The following is a 16,593-nucleotide window of genomic DNA, read 5'->3' as shown; positions in this document are numbered from 1 at the left end:
ATACTTATATAGAGGAAACAGCAAATTCTCAGATACATTTGATAACGGTTGATCAAGAATACTAAAACAAAAAGACGGGATAGGTGGATTGGGTCCTGCTAGTCACAAGCACTGCTGATATCCTTACCCCTTCCTTGGCCTGATTCTGCAGCACAGGTGTCAATGGGTGTTAGATGGGATAGAATTGGGTTCTGTGTTATTAAATGCTTCAGGAAATATTGCTTTACCCCATTTGCTTTTTCACTGGTAGTAGGGTGTTTCTCTGTTTTAGTCCTTGTGAGACTTTCCTCCTCACTGAAGACACCTTTCACTTCTTGCTAAGCACAGGAGAACCTCAGAAAACAGTTCAAATCCCACACTCCTGCTCCTTCACAAGAGATGCATGGTTTGTCAGGATGTGATGGAGTGAACCTTTGTGTGTGTGAAGGTTCTAGGATGGTGCAGCAGCTCTCAAGGTAGCTGGGGGGGGCTTACTGATGACTGAATCTGCATATTCCTTGCTGTATACGCACTTGCTGACAAAAAATTTTTAAGGCTCAGACCATAACTGTATTTTAGAAATTCACAGCAACCATATTTATTTTATACTTGATATATACACACATTAAAAAATATACTAAGTGAAGCATAGGTTTAGTCCTATAACTGATGGTTTAAAAATACATGCTAAGGTTGTGCTCTCCCCCCCCCCCAGTAGCTGGCCATTGCTCAGTTATGATTAAGATCTGTAGATTAAGATCTGCTCCTTCTGAAGGAGCTGGTCCGCAGCTTGGGGGTCCACCTGGACTTGCAACTGCTCCTGGATTCCCAGGTGGCGGTTGTGGCTAGGGAGGCCTTAGCTTTGGCTGGTGCGTCAGCTGCAGCTGTACTTGGATCGTGCAGACCTGGCTACGGTGACCCATGCCACGGTGACATCAAGGTTAGATTATTGTAATGCGCTTTATGTGGGGCTGCCCCTGAAGACGGTTCAGAAACTGCAATTAGTGCAGAATGCGGCGGCCCGTGTGGTCACTGGAGCTAGGCGGTTTGACTGTCAGCCCGCTTCTCTGGGGGCTACATTGGCTGCCCATTCGTTTCCGGGCCCAGTTCAAGGTACTGGTTTTGACCTTTAAAGCCCTATACTGCTCTGGGCCTGGATATCTTAGAGATTGCCTACTTCCGCACAATCCAGCTCGTCCTCTCAGGTCATCAGAGAAGGCCTTTTTACATGTGCCGCTGCCTAAGGAGGTACGTTGGGTGGCCGCAAGAAATAGGGCCTTCTCAGTAGTGGCATCAATGTTATGGAATTCCCTTCCCCTTGACTTGAGAATGGCTCCCTCTCTTGAGACCTTTCGGCGAGGCCTGAAGACCCTTCTGTTTAAACAAGCCTTCTGAGTTCATGGCCTTTTTGACATCTTTCTACTTCTTTTAGTATTTTTTACTGGCCTGATTCCTTACGATCTGCTGCTGTATGCTCTTTTTACCTGATTTTTTATCTTACTGTTTTTATGATATCTGTTAATGTGTTATTATGTTTTTATCTGTTTGTTAAATCCTGTTTTAATCTGTTTTTAACCGTTGTAAGCCACCCTGGGTCCCTTTGGGGAGAAGGGCGGGGTATAAAGTTATTATTATTATTTTATTTTTATTATCTGTATGGTTCTGGGAAGTTTCGCTGAAGGAGGTTTGTATGATGCAACCAGAAGAACCTGGAAAAAAGGGGAGAGTTATAAAACGTTGATCAAGCTGCTTTCACACACTGAGATAAAGAACTCATGCATGCTTATGTGTGAAGCAGTTGCAGTGTGAAATGCTAATCTCCTTGTGTAGTATGATGATGTTGCATTATGTACTGGTGTAATTTGACTATTGAACACTCCCCCTGCATTTGCACTTGAGTGGATGATGTCCCTTTGCAGCATTTTGTGAGACTTAAGGCTATAATCCTAACCACACTTTCCTGAGAATAAGCCCAATTGAACAAAATAGGACTTCTGAGTAGATCCGGTTAGGATTGTGCCCTAAGTGCTAAATCCTACCCAACTTTTCAGTGCTGATGCAGCCATACCACTGGGGGGTGTGCTGCACCCTGCAGGGGGGAGGACAGTCATGGAGGCTTCCTCAAGAGACTGCATTGCTGCTGCATCAGCACTGGAAAGTTGGATAGAATTGGGCCCTTAGGCTCAATCTGCCAAACACTTGGGAAGAAGTCACACTAAATTCAGTGGGACTTATTTCTGTGTAATATGCATTGAATTGTGGTGTTCATGAATTCTTCTGACCCAGAGAATGTTCAGGCACTTGATACAGCCCCATTTTTAAAGTTAAGTGGCATGGACCTGACTGATAACTGGAGGGGATTTAAGATCTCTGCATATATCACTCTGGCACCCTTATGTTTGTTTATAAAAATACCATCATCCCACCTTCTGGTTGAATAGACCAGGGGTGTCAAACTCATTTCATACCAAGGGCCAAATAGCATTCATGATGCTTGCTAAGAGCTGGCAATCATGTCATTAGGCCAGAAGTGATGTCATTAAACAGGTCATAACCAAAAATAAACATTTTTGCTCACTTAGGAACTCATTAGCTGCAAATGACAGAAGAGAGAACATGCAAATCTTGGTCATCTTTCAAGATATCGGAGAGCCCAATTTTCATGTGGGCTGCCCTTTTAGCAGTAACACCTCAGCACTACGCAGCAGCTGAGCACCTGAGGGCCGGATAAAAAGCTTCCACAGGCTGCATCCGGCCCCTGGGCCTTATCCCTGGACTAGACTCTCCCAAGGCAGGAAACAATAAAGGAAGGCTAAGCTTGAGAGACTGGTGGATAACTTTGTAGCTCAATAGTAGAGCATGTGTGGAAGACTGCACCTGTAAACAAAATCTGACATGGTTATTAGGTTGTATCCTGAAGATTAAATAAATTAGTCATAACTAAGTCCCTTTGAAATCAACCCCCCTTCCAAAACTGGAATAAGATCATTGGGTTCCCTGTCCCATATGTATTTGCCATTTTTAAAAAAATGTACACACACCCCTGTGGCAGCCTTTGAGAAAAATATGCTGGGATAATGTTCTCCCTCTGAGTATAGGACAGCCACCATTTTAGAAGGTGCTTCATTGTTCAGTTAGCAGAAATTAACTTCTCTAGGGCTAGGGAACTCTGGAGAGCTATTGCTAGTCAGTCTAGACCCAGGTGGGCAGACTGCAAACTCCTGTGTGTACTGCCTGAGCCTTGGGAGCTGCCAGCATGAAAGGTGGCTTAGGGCCAAATCCTATTCAACTTTCCAGCCCTGGTGTTGCCATGCCAATGGAGTTTGCGCTGCATCTTGTGGTGGGAGGGTGGTGACGGAGCCTTCCACAAGGTAAGGGAACACTTGTTCTCTTACCTAAGTGCTGAATTGCAGCTGTACTGGGTCAGGAAAGTTGGATAGGATTGGGCCCTTAGGCAGCTGCAGAATGGCAGCTTGTGTAATTAACAGTTTTGGTTGTTTTTACACACCTACAAAACTTGGGCTGCATCCCTCTACTCATTTACCTGGGAGTAAGTTCCTCTGAACTCAGTGGAACTTGCTTCTGTGTAGAAATGCATACAATTATTCTGTCAGTTGTGCACTTTGCACAGTATTCTAGCCATGCTCCGAAAAGGAGCCGGTTCATGGAATTTGAACTTGGATTTCCAAGAGCTGGGAAGGGCACAAGAAATAGATTCAAGCCACCAAGGTATAAGGGAAGGCAGAACATTTAGAAGTGACTTGGGATCACTGTCGGATTGCTCCTATACCCTACAGGAGGGCAGAAGGTCATTTGGAGCAATCTAGGTGGTCAAGTGAAACAATGGTCTGACTCTGTCTAAGACAGTAGTTCCAACCTTTAGCAACCCATGGACCACTGGGGAAAAATTGGAATTGTTGTGGACCACATGTGGCTGCAGAGGGTCTGGTCTTCGCCCTCTCCCAAGTGCTCCCCCACGGACTAACAGAGCGGAAAAAGAATGGACCACCCACTGCTGACACAAATGTTATTACGCCTCTCCTATATCTTGAGGATTTGTTAAAGTAACTGGTTGTTACTAAAGTAAATTGGTTGTGGCTGTGGGCACTCCATTCTCTGCCCTCATTGGTGGTCTGTGGAAGATTGCTTGCTCAGTGAGACACTGGAAGTGATCAAAGGTGATTTTTTCCCCTGAAACCACTTGTGGGCCACCTGTGGTGCACAGAAGACAGGTTGGGAACCAGTGGTCTAAGGCAGCTTCATAGGTTCATCTTCTTGTTGGCATCCTTCAGTCTCGGAAGACTATGGTATCGCACTCTGAATAGTGTTCTGGAACAGAGTGTCCTCTCCAGAGCGCGAAGCCTGGGTAAAGTAGATATGGAGGATAGACTGTTACCCATGCAGCAAATCCTCCCTCTCCACGTCGCTGAAATGGTCCAATGGAAAGGCAGAAGCCAATACGGTTGGTTCCAGCGGCGTCGCAGGAGTTGCCAGGACGTGACTGTGTTCAGCCACGAATTGCCTCAGGGACTCTGGCTCCGGATTTTGCCTCGAGGTGGACTCCTGAAGCCTTTTCCATTACTGGATGTAGCCACAAGGCAGTGGAGGTTTGGGATCAGAGTTTTCCTTCTCTCAGATGAGCTGCCTTCCCAGGCTGATGAGTCCCATCTTCCCCTGAGGGCTGGGGATAAGAATAAGCCCTCAGTTTGGCTGTACTTGTAAGAGGTGACTGAAGGGGGGGGGTAGATAGGTTCATACATATGTAAATAAAGTAAAAAAAAACAACCTGCTTTTCTGACCTTCAATGGAGAAGGGGTAGGTTTAAAATGTAAGAAATAAGTAGTAAACAGGGTATGCCTTTTCCTGGTTTAGTTACTTTAATGAATCCTCAAGATATAGGTGAGGTGTAATAACATTTGTAAAAAAATCCAAGGAAAAACTTTGCTACAAATATTTCCTGGAAGTAAATTGACATCCTTGCTATTAAAGTAGCTGTACAAACAAGAACACGGTGGAATGTTTCAAACCCTAAATTGTGTTTGTAATAAGACAACGAAGAAAAGGCAGGAAATCTTGATCAATGCATTCTTTAAAACAAACACATGCAAAATGATCTCTCAAAGTATCATGGCACAGCAAGATTTTTTTCCTCTCTGTCACTGTCCCCAAGCATTATAAAGGGGTTGATTCAGTCCAAAAGAGGAGTAGGGACGTCAGTTCTTGTGTAACTAATACTGACTCAGGTAAGAAGCCACCATGCATTACTAATGAGACTAGCCAAAACGGTGTGTGCAGCATTTCCAGGGCTCTTGAGTTCATCAAGAAAACTCCGTTCTGTTCTTTTTTTCTGATTTTATTTATATCTCTTAGTTTGCAAGGGAGCATTGAAGGACATTAATGTTTAAGATGCCATCATAGAGCAACAGTCTGGACACTTTCCATATTAAGAAGCTACACTGAAATGAACATTGTGAAAAAAGTCAATTTCATGATACCGTGGAACATATTTTGGGTTCATTTTCTGTTTTCCTTGGAAGGTAAGATTTTTTTTTTTACTATGTTATTTGTATTTTGCTTACTGACTCTATCCTGGGTTTCTTTTTTTCACTTCAAAACATTAATTCTATGACCTTGAAAATTTATTGAAAGAATGTCCGGCTTCTGATGTCAGCTTTCAGTGCAATCCTATGCCTGTCTACTCAGAAGTAAGTCCCATTGCATTAAGGAAAGTGTGTACAGGATTGCAGCTTTTGTAATTTTCAGTCTGATGAGGAGTGGTTCCAACTGAGGCATTTTGATTTAAAAGTGATGGTCTTTATTTTTATTTCACTAAGTGGCTTTTTTCCATGCAGGAAAATTTCTGAACTATCTTCATGAAATGATGCATCACCTACCATGCTTGAAACCCTAAAATAAATATTTGGCTTATTATATTTAGCTGCTGCTAAAGTTTTGGTCACAAATGCTAAGAATAGATAGCTTGGATAGTTCAGAAAAATGAATCAAGGTTTATGATTTTCACATGACGTAGCAAAATAAAAATATGTGAATCTGACAGATGGAAAGAGATACCATTTTTTGTGGCTGAAAATGCTAAAGAAGTACTAAAGAAGTGAGAACCCTTATGTATAATTTCAGGGATCCCGATCGTGTAAGGATAACAAAATGATCACTGTTAAACTCTAACGTAAGACATCCAATTCATTGGTCTGGAGTGCAATCCCAAGTATACTTACTGGGAAATAATTTCATTGAAAATGACTAACTTTCTAAGTAAACATGGTTTGGCTTTTACTGCCTATACATAAACTTGTATGAAAGAGAAGTTTTGAGCTCCGATCTTTAGCATCTTCTGAGGACAGACCTCTGCCAATCATTCAAAGCAAAACAAACAACTTTACTTTTGTATGAGAAGTATTTAATTTGGGTCCATCTTTTTCATGGAGCACAGCTTCCTGCTTTTTAAAACTAAACTCTAATAAATGTTGGTCTTGTGAGCACAGAAAATAATGTGAGAAGAAGGAGAGGTTGATTCTGTTCATTTTTATCCAACAGGATCTGTTGGTGAATTGTCTGTTTTGAAAAGAACTCCAAGGTGAGTTTCCCTTCTCGTTTGCAGATATATGATAGCACATTCAGCTGGGCTTCAGAACACTACTCAGATGCTCTGGAAGTTTAAGAATAAAAGGTGTTCTTAAATATCTAGGTGTTTAACTTTTTTCACAGTGTCCACAAAGATTTTCAGGGATCTAATGTTCAAATGATTGCTGAAAGACTTTTTTTTCTTAACGAAAATATGCTTGTTGCACAACTACATAAATGCAATAAATATGAAGCATGTTTCCATGTATGTTTTCAAGGATGTGGATGTATTATATTACATAGTGGTTGAAATCATACTGGAAGAAAGACATTGCATTTAATTAAATTCACAATTATATCCTAGCATCATGCAATATATTACTATTACTAGTCTGAGAAGTATCACTTGGGGCAGAATATAAACTACAGTGTAGACATAAATTCAAAAGATGCTTTTCTGACATCTTGTCAAATACTTTGTATGTAGCTGGGCAGGGAAAGACCATGAAATGTCTGAATAACTTCTGTTAATTAGGAATTAATAAGTGTACTCTTTATCTTGAGTACAAAAGGAAATATGGGAAGATGTGTGTAGGAGATGGATTACCCAGGCCAACACACATTTTGCTTCCTTAAATGTTACACTAATTCCTGGGTATATTTGGGGTGCTGATTCCAAAAATGGCATCCGTTTTGCCCTATCACATCTAGTTTTGGAGATCTAGTATAGCCTCATTAGTGAATGGTTCAAGCAGCTTCCTCATGAGGAAGCTGCTTGAACCATTCACTAATGAGACTATACTAGGTCTCCAAATCTAGATGTGATAGGGCAAAACGGATGCCATTTTTGGAATCAGCACCCCAAATTCATATCAAACCACCATAAAGTCTGGGAAAAACTTTTCTGACCCTCAATTTTGTAGGCCTGTGTTGTTTAAAGTGGAATCCTATGCATGCTTATCTGAGAGTACGTCTTATTGACAGCAATGGGACTTACAGCACATTCTTATGTATGTCTACTTAGTACTCAATCTAATTGAGTTCCATGGTATTTGCTCCCAGATTACTGTGTGTAGGATTGTAGTTCTGAATAAACATTCACATAACTTGCAATCCTATACACTAATGGTTCTCAAACTTTTTAGCACTGGGACCCATGCTTTAAAATGGCACTCTATTGGGACTCAGCTAACTTTATGAGACTTTAAAAAAAGTGATCTAGAAATAAAATTATTTATTTATTTGCAAAAAAAATTCATTTCTTGTAATGAGGCAACCCTAATGAATAGCCTTGCGGAGCTTAGTTATATGATCTAGCCTGCACCTGCCCCCACTGCACCCCCACTGCACCTGCCCCCACTATCGGTTACAGATGAACTAGAAAAAAAAAATCTGAAAAAAGATGTTCAAACATTTATTTCCCTATATTTACACAACCTTGCAAACTGCAGGAGCTCAGCATTTTGCAGGGCAATTAGCAGCTATCTGATTTTTGAATAACCTCAGGGCTTGAGGCAATACACTTCTGATCTTTCCATCACCAGTTATTTCATTGGAGGCTCTGCGGGATCCACCAGAAGTCATGACCCACCAAGTGGGTCTTGACCCACAGTTTGAGAAATACTGCTGTACACCTACCTGGGAGTAGACCCCATTGAACTCAATGGAGCTTACATCTGCTTCTGAGTAATGATGCATAGGATTGGGCTATTAGGTGACTACTTCTTTTCTGGAAAGCAGTAGTAATTACTCTGGATCTTGAGACCATCCATGTTTAATATCCCTTTAATATTCCCTTTACCATCCCTTTAATATTGATTAACCTATGAAGTTGTTGCTAGAACTAATTTAGTGAAAACTAAATTGTTTTCTACAATTAACTTCTTTTGAAGAAGTGCAAAGCCTTTTGGTGTAGTTGCAGGAATAAACTAGTGGCAATAGAATGAGTTAAATTTCACATACACATTACAGCCTGGGCTACACACATAGCTCCAAGTAGAGATTGAATAGTGTCTAGTGGCTGTCTGCTGGTGATCTTTTTGCATCTTTTTAGATTGTGAGCCCTTTTGGGACAGGGAGCCATTAGATATTTGATTTTTCTCTGTAAACCACTTTGTGAACTTTTAGTTGAAAAGCGGTATATAAATACTGTTAATAATAATGTTCAGAAGATTAAATCCAGCTCCTTCGCCCAAATACCTGATTGCTGTTAAATTGAGGTCTCTAATGAGGAAAACAGACATGCAGATCTAGCTGGTGGACAGCTCTCCATCCAGAAAGCAAGAGGGTTTTCCATGCTCTTACAGCCTCTAGCTGTTTGGGGGGAGGAAGTTTAAAGTTCATCTTGATTCCTGTAATTTAATTCTTTGGTTTTATCCTATTTTTAGAAGATGAAAGTTTTTCAAAAGTTCCTTTTAAAATATCTGAAAATGGGCATATGTTCCTTTAAGCTTTTTTTTAGCATATGATTAAATATATATCAGATTATTTTTTTCTCACTAGGAATAATCACCAAGTAAACAAATCATGGCCAAGACCAAACATTTGGGTTGTCTTGTATTGTATCAGAAAGTTTGAAAATGGGGGACAAATGTGTGTATTGATTTCAAAAACCAAAAAAAATAAAAAATTAAAAAAAAATTTAATCCAAGAAAGCTGTCTTTGATAAGTGAGAGAAATCATAGCGAAATACCCCTCTCATGGGGGCTCATGTATTCAGGTTGCTTTGAGACCTTAGATTATACAGAATTCTTTTTGTTTTCTTCCAGGAAAGAGCTTAATTCAGTTCGTCAGAAAAGAGATCTCTTAACAGCTGAGGTAGGTTATACCTCAAAAGGGAGGAAAAACCCAGTGCCACAAACCCACACCCATTGGTCTGCAAGGGGAGTTTGCCAGCCCTACAATGAAGCCTTTGTAAAGTAGAAGGGAAACAGTCACAGCAAAGCAGGGATGAGGAGTAGTTTTTCCATACCTGTTTTCTTGCAATTCTCAAAATGCAAACCCGCATTCAGCCATTCATTCATTCATTCTTTGCAAATCGCTTCTTGAATTAATCACCCCAACAAACTAAGTGACGCACATCAAGTGGAAAAAGGGATCTTTGACTGTTATCTCTTTTGTGAGAGCAAACACAAAGACTTGGGATTTTGTTAGTGCTTGGCAAAGAGCACCCCCCAGGAAACAGGAGATGAGCTGTTTTCAAGCCTTGGTGTTATTGTGACAGCTTCTGCTCTGCCGTGCAACAGGTTCCCAGGATGGACTGGTGCTTGTGAAAACAATTCCCCCTGCTCCAGTGCCTCACTTCATTTGAGAAGGTGAGGCAGCTGGTATCGCTGCTTGAATGTGGTTTTGAGACATGGTTGCCATTTCTCCCAAAGAAAAGGAGTGAGGTGGATGGTGCAGCTTTCGCTAATTTGATATGTTTCAGGGCATACAGTGCTAAAGTGTGAATTTCCCGAGGCTGAGCTGGGAAGCAGAACCCTGGTGTACGTGTCTGTTTGAAAGTACTTTTTGATGACCAGGTTGGGAAGTATAAAGTCCTGCAAAATTTTTTGTATTTGATAGACCTGCAGGATACACAGTTGCTTTCAGGTGTGTAAAAGTGCGAACTTAGGAGCTCTGCACAGTGTTAGTCTGCTCAAAGGACAGATCTCAGCCACTCTGGCACTCCAAGAGAAGGGAGTATAAGCCAACTGTTCTACCAAGCCTAGTCACTTGTCTGCCATCTGTGCATATGGCAGTTAGAGGATTGTGTTCACTAGACCCAGTGTCCACTATGATGGGTGCCCAGAGGGGAACGGTGAACATGACATCATGATCAGTTACTTCCAAGTTGGGAGCAGACACAATGTGATAAATACCAGTAAGAGGCTCATGGTGAATGGGTGGGCTTTACTGAGTGCATGAAAAGCACTTGCTGGAGTTCTGCCCACTGAGTAGAGCCGCCTACTACTGTTTGTTGCGTTGCACCGCTGGTTTTGCTGCTTGGCAGCAGAGTCTTGGGTTCCCACATGTACCACTGGACACCACCTCAAGTACCACTGGTCATACACATACTACTGGTTGAGAAATGTTGGTCTATGGAACTCCTTGCCACAGGATGTGGTGATGGTATCTGGCCTGGATGCCTTTGAAAGGGGATTGGTCAAGTTTCTGGAGGAAAAATTCATTACGGGTTACAAGCCATGATGTGTATGTGCAACCTCCTGATTTTAGAAATGGGCTATGTCAGAATGCCAATGCAAGGGAGGGCACCAGGATGAGGTATCTTGTCAGCAGGTGTGCTCCCTGGGGCATTTGGTGGGCCGCTGTGAGTTACAGGAAGCTGGACTAGATGGGCTTATGGCCTGATCCAGTGGGGCTGTTCTTATGTTCTTATGTAAATGCTGATGTAGAGGTATTAATTTGGGCTTAGTTAGGCACGAATGTTCTGCCTTTGTCTTTTCTAGGCTGCTGCAGTTTCTCCTGAGGTTTACATTCATGAGGCTTTTATTCAGACTCAAAATTCATCAGGAGGTTAGTTCCATGTCATTATTTTGCTGCCTCTTTTGAAAAGGTATTAGTGAAATGTTCCATATCTATATAACTGGTTGCATATTATTGTGCTAGGTAGCTATTATGTCACTATTATGATAATAATACAGTAGTATAACAGAATAGCAGATTTCAAGACTGACCAACCAAAGTTTTTCACACAGCATGGAACTAATTTGTGGCATTGAAGGTGATCACCACTAGCTAAATGGCTTTGAGAGGGAATTAAATTCATGGAGGATAAGCCTAGCAAGGATAACTAGTTATGATGACTATAGCACCTACAGGCTGTTTGCAGGGGTTTTTTTTTTAAAGTTTGAGCCAAAGTGTGTGATTGTTTGTCAGCAGTTGTCTGTTTTTGTTGTGCAGATTCTTGCACTCAAGAATGCCTTAATGGAGCAGTTTGCACAGAAGCAGGAATATGTGACTGTGAGACATTCCAGGCGCAGGGAGAACGATGCCAAACTGGTAAGGCTCACTAATTAGACCAGGTGAGGATTAAGGTGAGATGTTGGCCCTCATTTGTTTAAATAAGAGACCTTACCCCCAGCACTGGTAAGTCAGCACGGGTAAGTCAGGATGCATGAATGGAGCAGGGAGGAACAGGGTGGAGACTGGGGAGGGGAGCAGCATCAGTGGCTGCTGATGTCCTATCCACCTTCCCAGGTCCATGCGGACTTGTGTGTCAGCTAAATCCCTGATGCCAGTCCAAGTAGACCCAGCCGGGCAGCAAGGGCTTACCCCCAGAAGAGACCTCCAGGACTGCTCCTGCTCAGAATGCAACACTGTCTGCAGTGGCATGGCTGAATCAGCAGGGTGGGGTTTCATTAGAATAGGGCTATCGGAAAAGTAAACTGCATTTTAAATTGAGTGCTGTTTTGCCTCTTCAGAAATGGGATCAACAGCAGGGAAAACTCAGGCAATGTACGTATTTCCTTAACTTGTATATGATTTAGATTGTGATTCGGTATCACAATGGCCTGTATCTCACAGAAAAACACCTCTTAGCATGTCTCTAACTTGAATTTTTAATTTGTCATTAAAAAACGTGAGTTGATGAATGTATTTTGGACAGGCTGTGTTGCACTTAACCATGCTGGCTTTCTATTGCTATGCTTGTAAATCAACCCTTTACTGTCTCTAGTTCCGAACGTTGGCAAAGACAGAGATGGAATTTGCAAATCATGGGGACAGCATCACTTTGAAACATTTGATGGCATCTACTATTACTACCCAGGAAATTGTTCTTACATTTTTGTGAAAGACTGCAGTGATCCAGAGCCTCAGTATACTGTGTGGGTAAGACTGGAGATTTGGTTCAAGAGAGATATAAATACAGCATGAAAAATAAGTGCACTCTTTAACGTTCTTGTAATAGACACCTGCAGTTCTTCTGCACAGCTCCCAACCAAGCTGGCAAAATGAAAAAATAACTGGCAGCTTTACTGCAGAACACGACATTCATTAAGGAGCTGCCATGATAGCAAGTGGTTATAGTGGACCACACTTTCCCTACACACCTGCATTTCTCTGTACCAATTGCCAGAAGGCGACAGATGACCAAATTAATCAGGAGTGAGCTCTCTTTGGGGCAGTAGGGGTTCATACTGATGCTTTTAAGTTTCATTTAGGGCCCAATCCTATCCCTTCCTGGCACTGTGAGAAACAGTGGCACCAAAATGACTGCTGCTGTATCCTGTGGGGCGAGGAAAGGTGCCTCGGGTCTCTTCAGGGTAAGGAAACGTTGGTTCCCTTACCCTTTTTCAAGTATGACTGGCTCTGATGGGCTTACCTATATCTGGTGCAGAACTGAGGAAACCTGTGTCAGGCAGCTTTGCTCAGCTTTGCTCTGGGGGAGATAGGATCCAGCAGAAGCTTCTACAGCTGTCCCCACCTCTCTCCTGGACTCGATCTGCCCGGTGGCTCTCCCTCCCTCTGCCTGGTTTCACCTCCTCCCACCCTCCCCCTGCCCTGAAAAGCCTCCCCACGACTGGATGGAGATACTCACCACTGGGCAGTCATCCTTTGCTTCCTTCTGGCACTGAGGTCCAGCACCAACTGGTGCTGGCCTCTCTTCCAGCAGTCAAGTGCTTTGCAGCACTTTTTCAACAGTCATTGCCGGGGCAGTGCACCAGCTGCCAGTGCAGCTGCCAGTGCAGCATAAGATTAGGCTGTTAATGTTCTGTGTTCTATATTTTGGATTCTTAAGGTTTCAGTGGAACAATGGTGTTCTATATGATAGTTATGTCAAAATGTGCAGCACATCAAATACGCAGTGGCAAATACCTGATAACAATTCTGATAAAATAAAACACCTTTATCCCTAACATCTGTAAATCTGTTAGTAGTAACATTCTAATATCCCTGCACTGTTGGTGTAATATTACTGCACAGAACAGTATGTGGCATCCAAAGCCCTTATTTGTTGTTGCAGCAAGTTTGAAGACTGGACAAGAAGCATGTATTTTATAGTGACTTTGGGTTGGCAGAACTTTGGGTTAGCAGATTTTAAAATCAGACTATATTTTAAAGAGAACAGCAGTACTGTATTCATGCATTCTTCATAATTGATACAGTACATCCAGTTACACACACACACACACACTCTTTTTATCCTATCCAACTTTCTAGCACTGATGCAGTCATGCCAATGGGGCATGCATGGCATCCTGCCGGGGGGGGGGGGCAATTACAGAGACCTACTAAAGGTAAGGGAATGTTTGTTCCCTTACCTTGAGGCTGCATTGCGGATGCATCAGTACTGGAAAGTTGGACAGGCCTGGACCATAAATATGAAAAGATGCCCTGAGTTTTTCCAGGTCCAACTCAACTCTATTTGAAAACTAGATGGAACTACACGGTTGTATGCAAATGCGGAAGAAAAGAACCATTTTATTACCAGTGTATATCTATTTCTCTTTCTTTAAGATTAATAACAGCCCACATTGTGTTGGTTCGGTGTATTCTTGTATGCGCTCAGTAAGCCTGTTCTTTTCAAATCAAGAAGAAATAATCATATCAGGGTATGAAGTAAGGAAGGACAGAATCAGGTAAGTTATCTAATCATGGTTTATAAAGACCTTTTAGCAGGAACAAATAATTGCAACTCTGTAGTCCTGATTATTTCCTCAAATATAGCATCATTTTAGATACTATTATCAAACTTTGATGTAAAATATACAGGGCTGAGATCAGATTCTGAGTAGAAAAGTATTTAATAATAATAATTTTCTGTTTTTAAACATCAAAGTAATACATGAAATAACATGAGGGCATGCTATCTAAAGGAATATTCCATACAAGAGAATAATAATTTAAAAATGAAGAATTTTCATTGACGTATTTTAAATTATATTTTGCAGTCCACATTTTGTACAACTAAAAATATTTAGAAGTAACTAAATTAGAAAAAAATGTTCATTTGTGCTGAGGATGAATTCATTACTTATATGTTTAGCACCATCCAATTTAGTGCATTAGGTTTTTGAACAAGCAAAGGTTTCTATATGGTCAAAATAATTTTTAATGAAAAGAGATACCACTGATTTGATATCGTTGACTTGTTTTACTTTTGCAGGTTGATGTTGCCTCAAACAATTGGAAATATTTTCATTGAGAGATTAGCAGATTATATTCTGGTGAAAACTACTTTTGGCTTTTCCCTGGCCTGGGATGGAAACTCTGGAATTTACGTTAAATTGACAGAAGAACATAAGGGGAAAACTTGTGGTCTGTGTGGAAATTATAACAGCAATCAGTTGGATGACCTCATAATACAAAATAGTAAGCAAATTCAGTAGTCCAACCAAGACAACTTCCTAGCATTCTGTATTAACAAGGATTATTTCAAGAATGTTGACCCTAGTTAATTATAGTTATGTAATTATTCTCATGTTCTGTTTATTTTGGGAATAGTACCAATAATTTAATACTGATATAGCTCTTTAGAGCAGGGGTCTCTAAACTTTTCGGCCGAAGGGCCATATCAAATATCTGCCACGGTGTTGAGGGCTGGAAAAAAAAACAACATAAAATTTAAATAAATACGTTAGAGATGGAACTTAGATGAATGACTGAAATGAATGAATGAATGGGCTCAAATGTCCAGGATTTCTCCAAGCACCAACAGAGTCCAAGAAATAAAGCGCGCACATTTAAATGGACCCCCGTTTCCCCACCAGAGCTGTGTTTGTTCAAGTGGGCCAGAGGATCTCAGGGGATCAGAGGCTCTCCGCGGGCCGCATCTGGCCCCCGGGCCTGGGTTTGGAGACCCCTGCTTTAGAGTCTTCAAAGCATCCATTTTCTCCTGTTCCTCACAACAACCTTGTAGATGCTGGAATAAGGGCTACTGGTGTAAATTAAGCAGAATCATACAGTGGGAGGCCCTCTTTTCTATTCGCTCCCCACCAGTTCCCACTTGTTTTCTATAAATAATAAAACAGAAGCAGAGGTAGTAAAAAGGGTTAAAAAAAACCCAGTTAATTTACAGTTCAAACATGACAATCTCTGCTGGTAATACAGGTCCTAACTCTGTATCATCTGTTCTCTGGGCAATACACTGAAATTGCAATTTGTAGACTTTGTTTTGTAAACTACTCTACTTGAGCTGTTAACTACTCACAGTTAATAGTTAAAAGATCAGCTGAATTTCCTGTTTATTAATACATCCCTTCAAATATCTCATATGACACACAGCAACCTTATGTGTTTAAACAAGGCAGTATATCCTAATCAGGCCAAGGGAGGGAAGGATGGTCATTCCCAGTTTGTCAGAAGCATCTTGTAAGGAGAGAGTGTGGCAAGAAGCTTTAAGTTGTCTCTGCCTTATTCCTGGGCATCCCCCCCTCCCACTGCAGCACTCTGAACCACACCCAGAGATATTCCCAAGGGTCCTTTAATATTCAGGAGTGGCATTTGGAGGGCTCAGGTCAGTGGTTCTCTGACTGTGAACCTTGGCTCCTCAGGGAGCCACAGAAACCAGCCAGGGGCAGCTGCGGAATTCTCACAAAAGACTTGCCACCCTTTACAGTATATAGGATTGTAGCCCTAATGGGAACCGTGGCCTATGGCCCAGTAGGTCAAGGGAGCTGCCAATCAAAAAAGTTTGGGAACGACTGGCTCAATGAAGAGGAGGGGAGGGAAGTTTCCTGTCTGTAACCTTCATTCCACTCATGCCCACCTGGCTCTGACCCACTGGGTGCATCTTGGCAAATACCTGAAAAACTAGGTAATAACCTGTTTGGAGTAAGAATGAATGAAGCTACTGCTGCTGTACTGTGTATGTGTGTCTGCAATACCCTGGCTTTTCTGCTGACATTGGCTTGGATCCAACAATACCTTATGTGACTAGAATAGTTCTTCTGCTCACACAAGGTGCTCCTCTGATTTCTACTGATTTGTTCGCTCCCATAGTACCACCCTAACATATCCTGTGCTGAACCAGTGAATCCTAAGACATGAAAAGTGGCATTTCAGATGACACAGGGGTTTGGAATAGGT

At 41.7% G+C, this 16,593-nt stretch overlaps 1 protein-coding gene across 1 annotated transcript in view; it reads left to right on the top strand.

Moving 5' to 3' along the window:
* Positions 1-5,440: 5,440 nt before the first annotated feature.
* The window catches only part of OTOGL (otogelin like), a 90,889-nt gene continuing 79,736 nt past the window's right edge, over positions 5,441-16,593 (top strand). The window contains 8 exon segments of the mRNA XM_066634501.1: positions 5,441-5,516; positions 6,535-6,574; positions 9,330-9,378; positions 11,010-11,076; positions 11,464-11,562; positions 12,239-12,393; positions 14,023-14,144; positions 14,672-14,877. Coding sequence (XP_066490598.1) covers positions 5,441-5,516; positions 6,535-6,574; positions 9,330-9,378; positions 11,010-11,076; positions 11,464-11,562; positions 12,239-12,393; positions 14,023-14,144; positions 14,672-14,877 — 814 coding nt within the window.

Source organism: Tiliqua scincoides, chromosome 7 (genome assembly GCF_035046505.1).
Source record: "Tiliqua scincoides isolate rTilSci1 chromosome 7, rTilSci1.hap2, whole genome shotgun sequence".
Classification (NCBI taxonomy): Eukaryota; Metazoa; Chordata; class Lepidosauria; order Squamata; family Scincidae; genus Tiliqua; species Tiliqua scincoides.
Note: the sequence above shows the minus strand (reverse complement) of the source record. Positions and strands in the feature narration are given on the sequence as shown.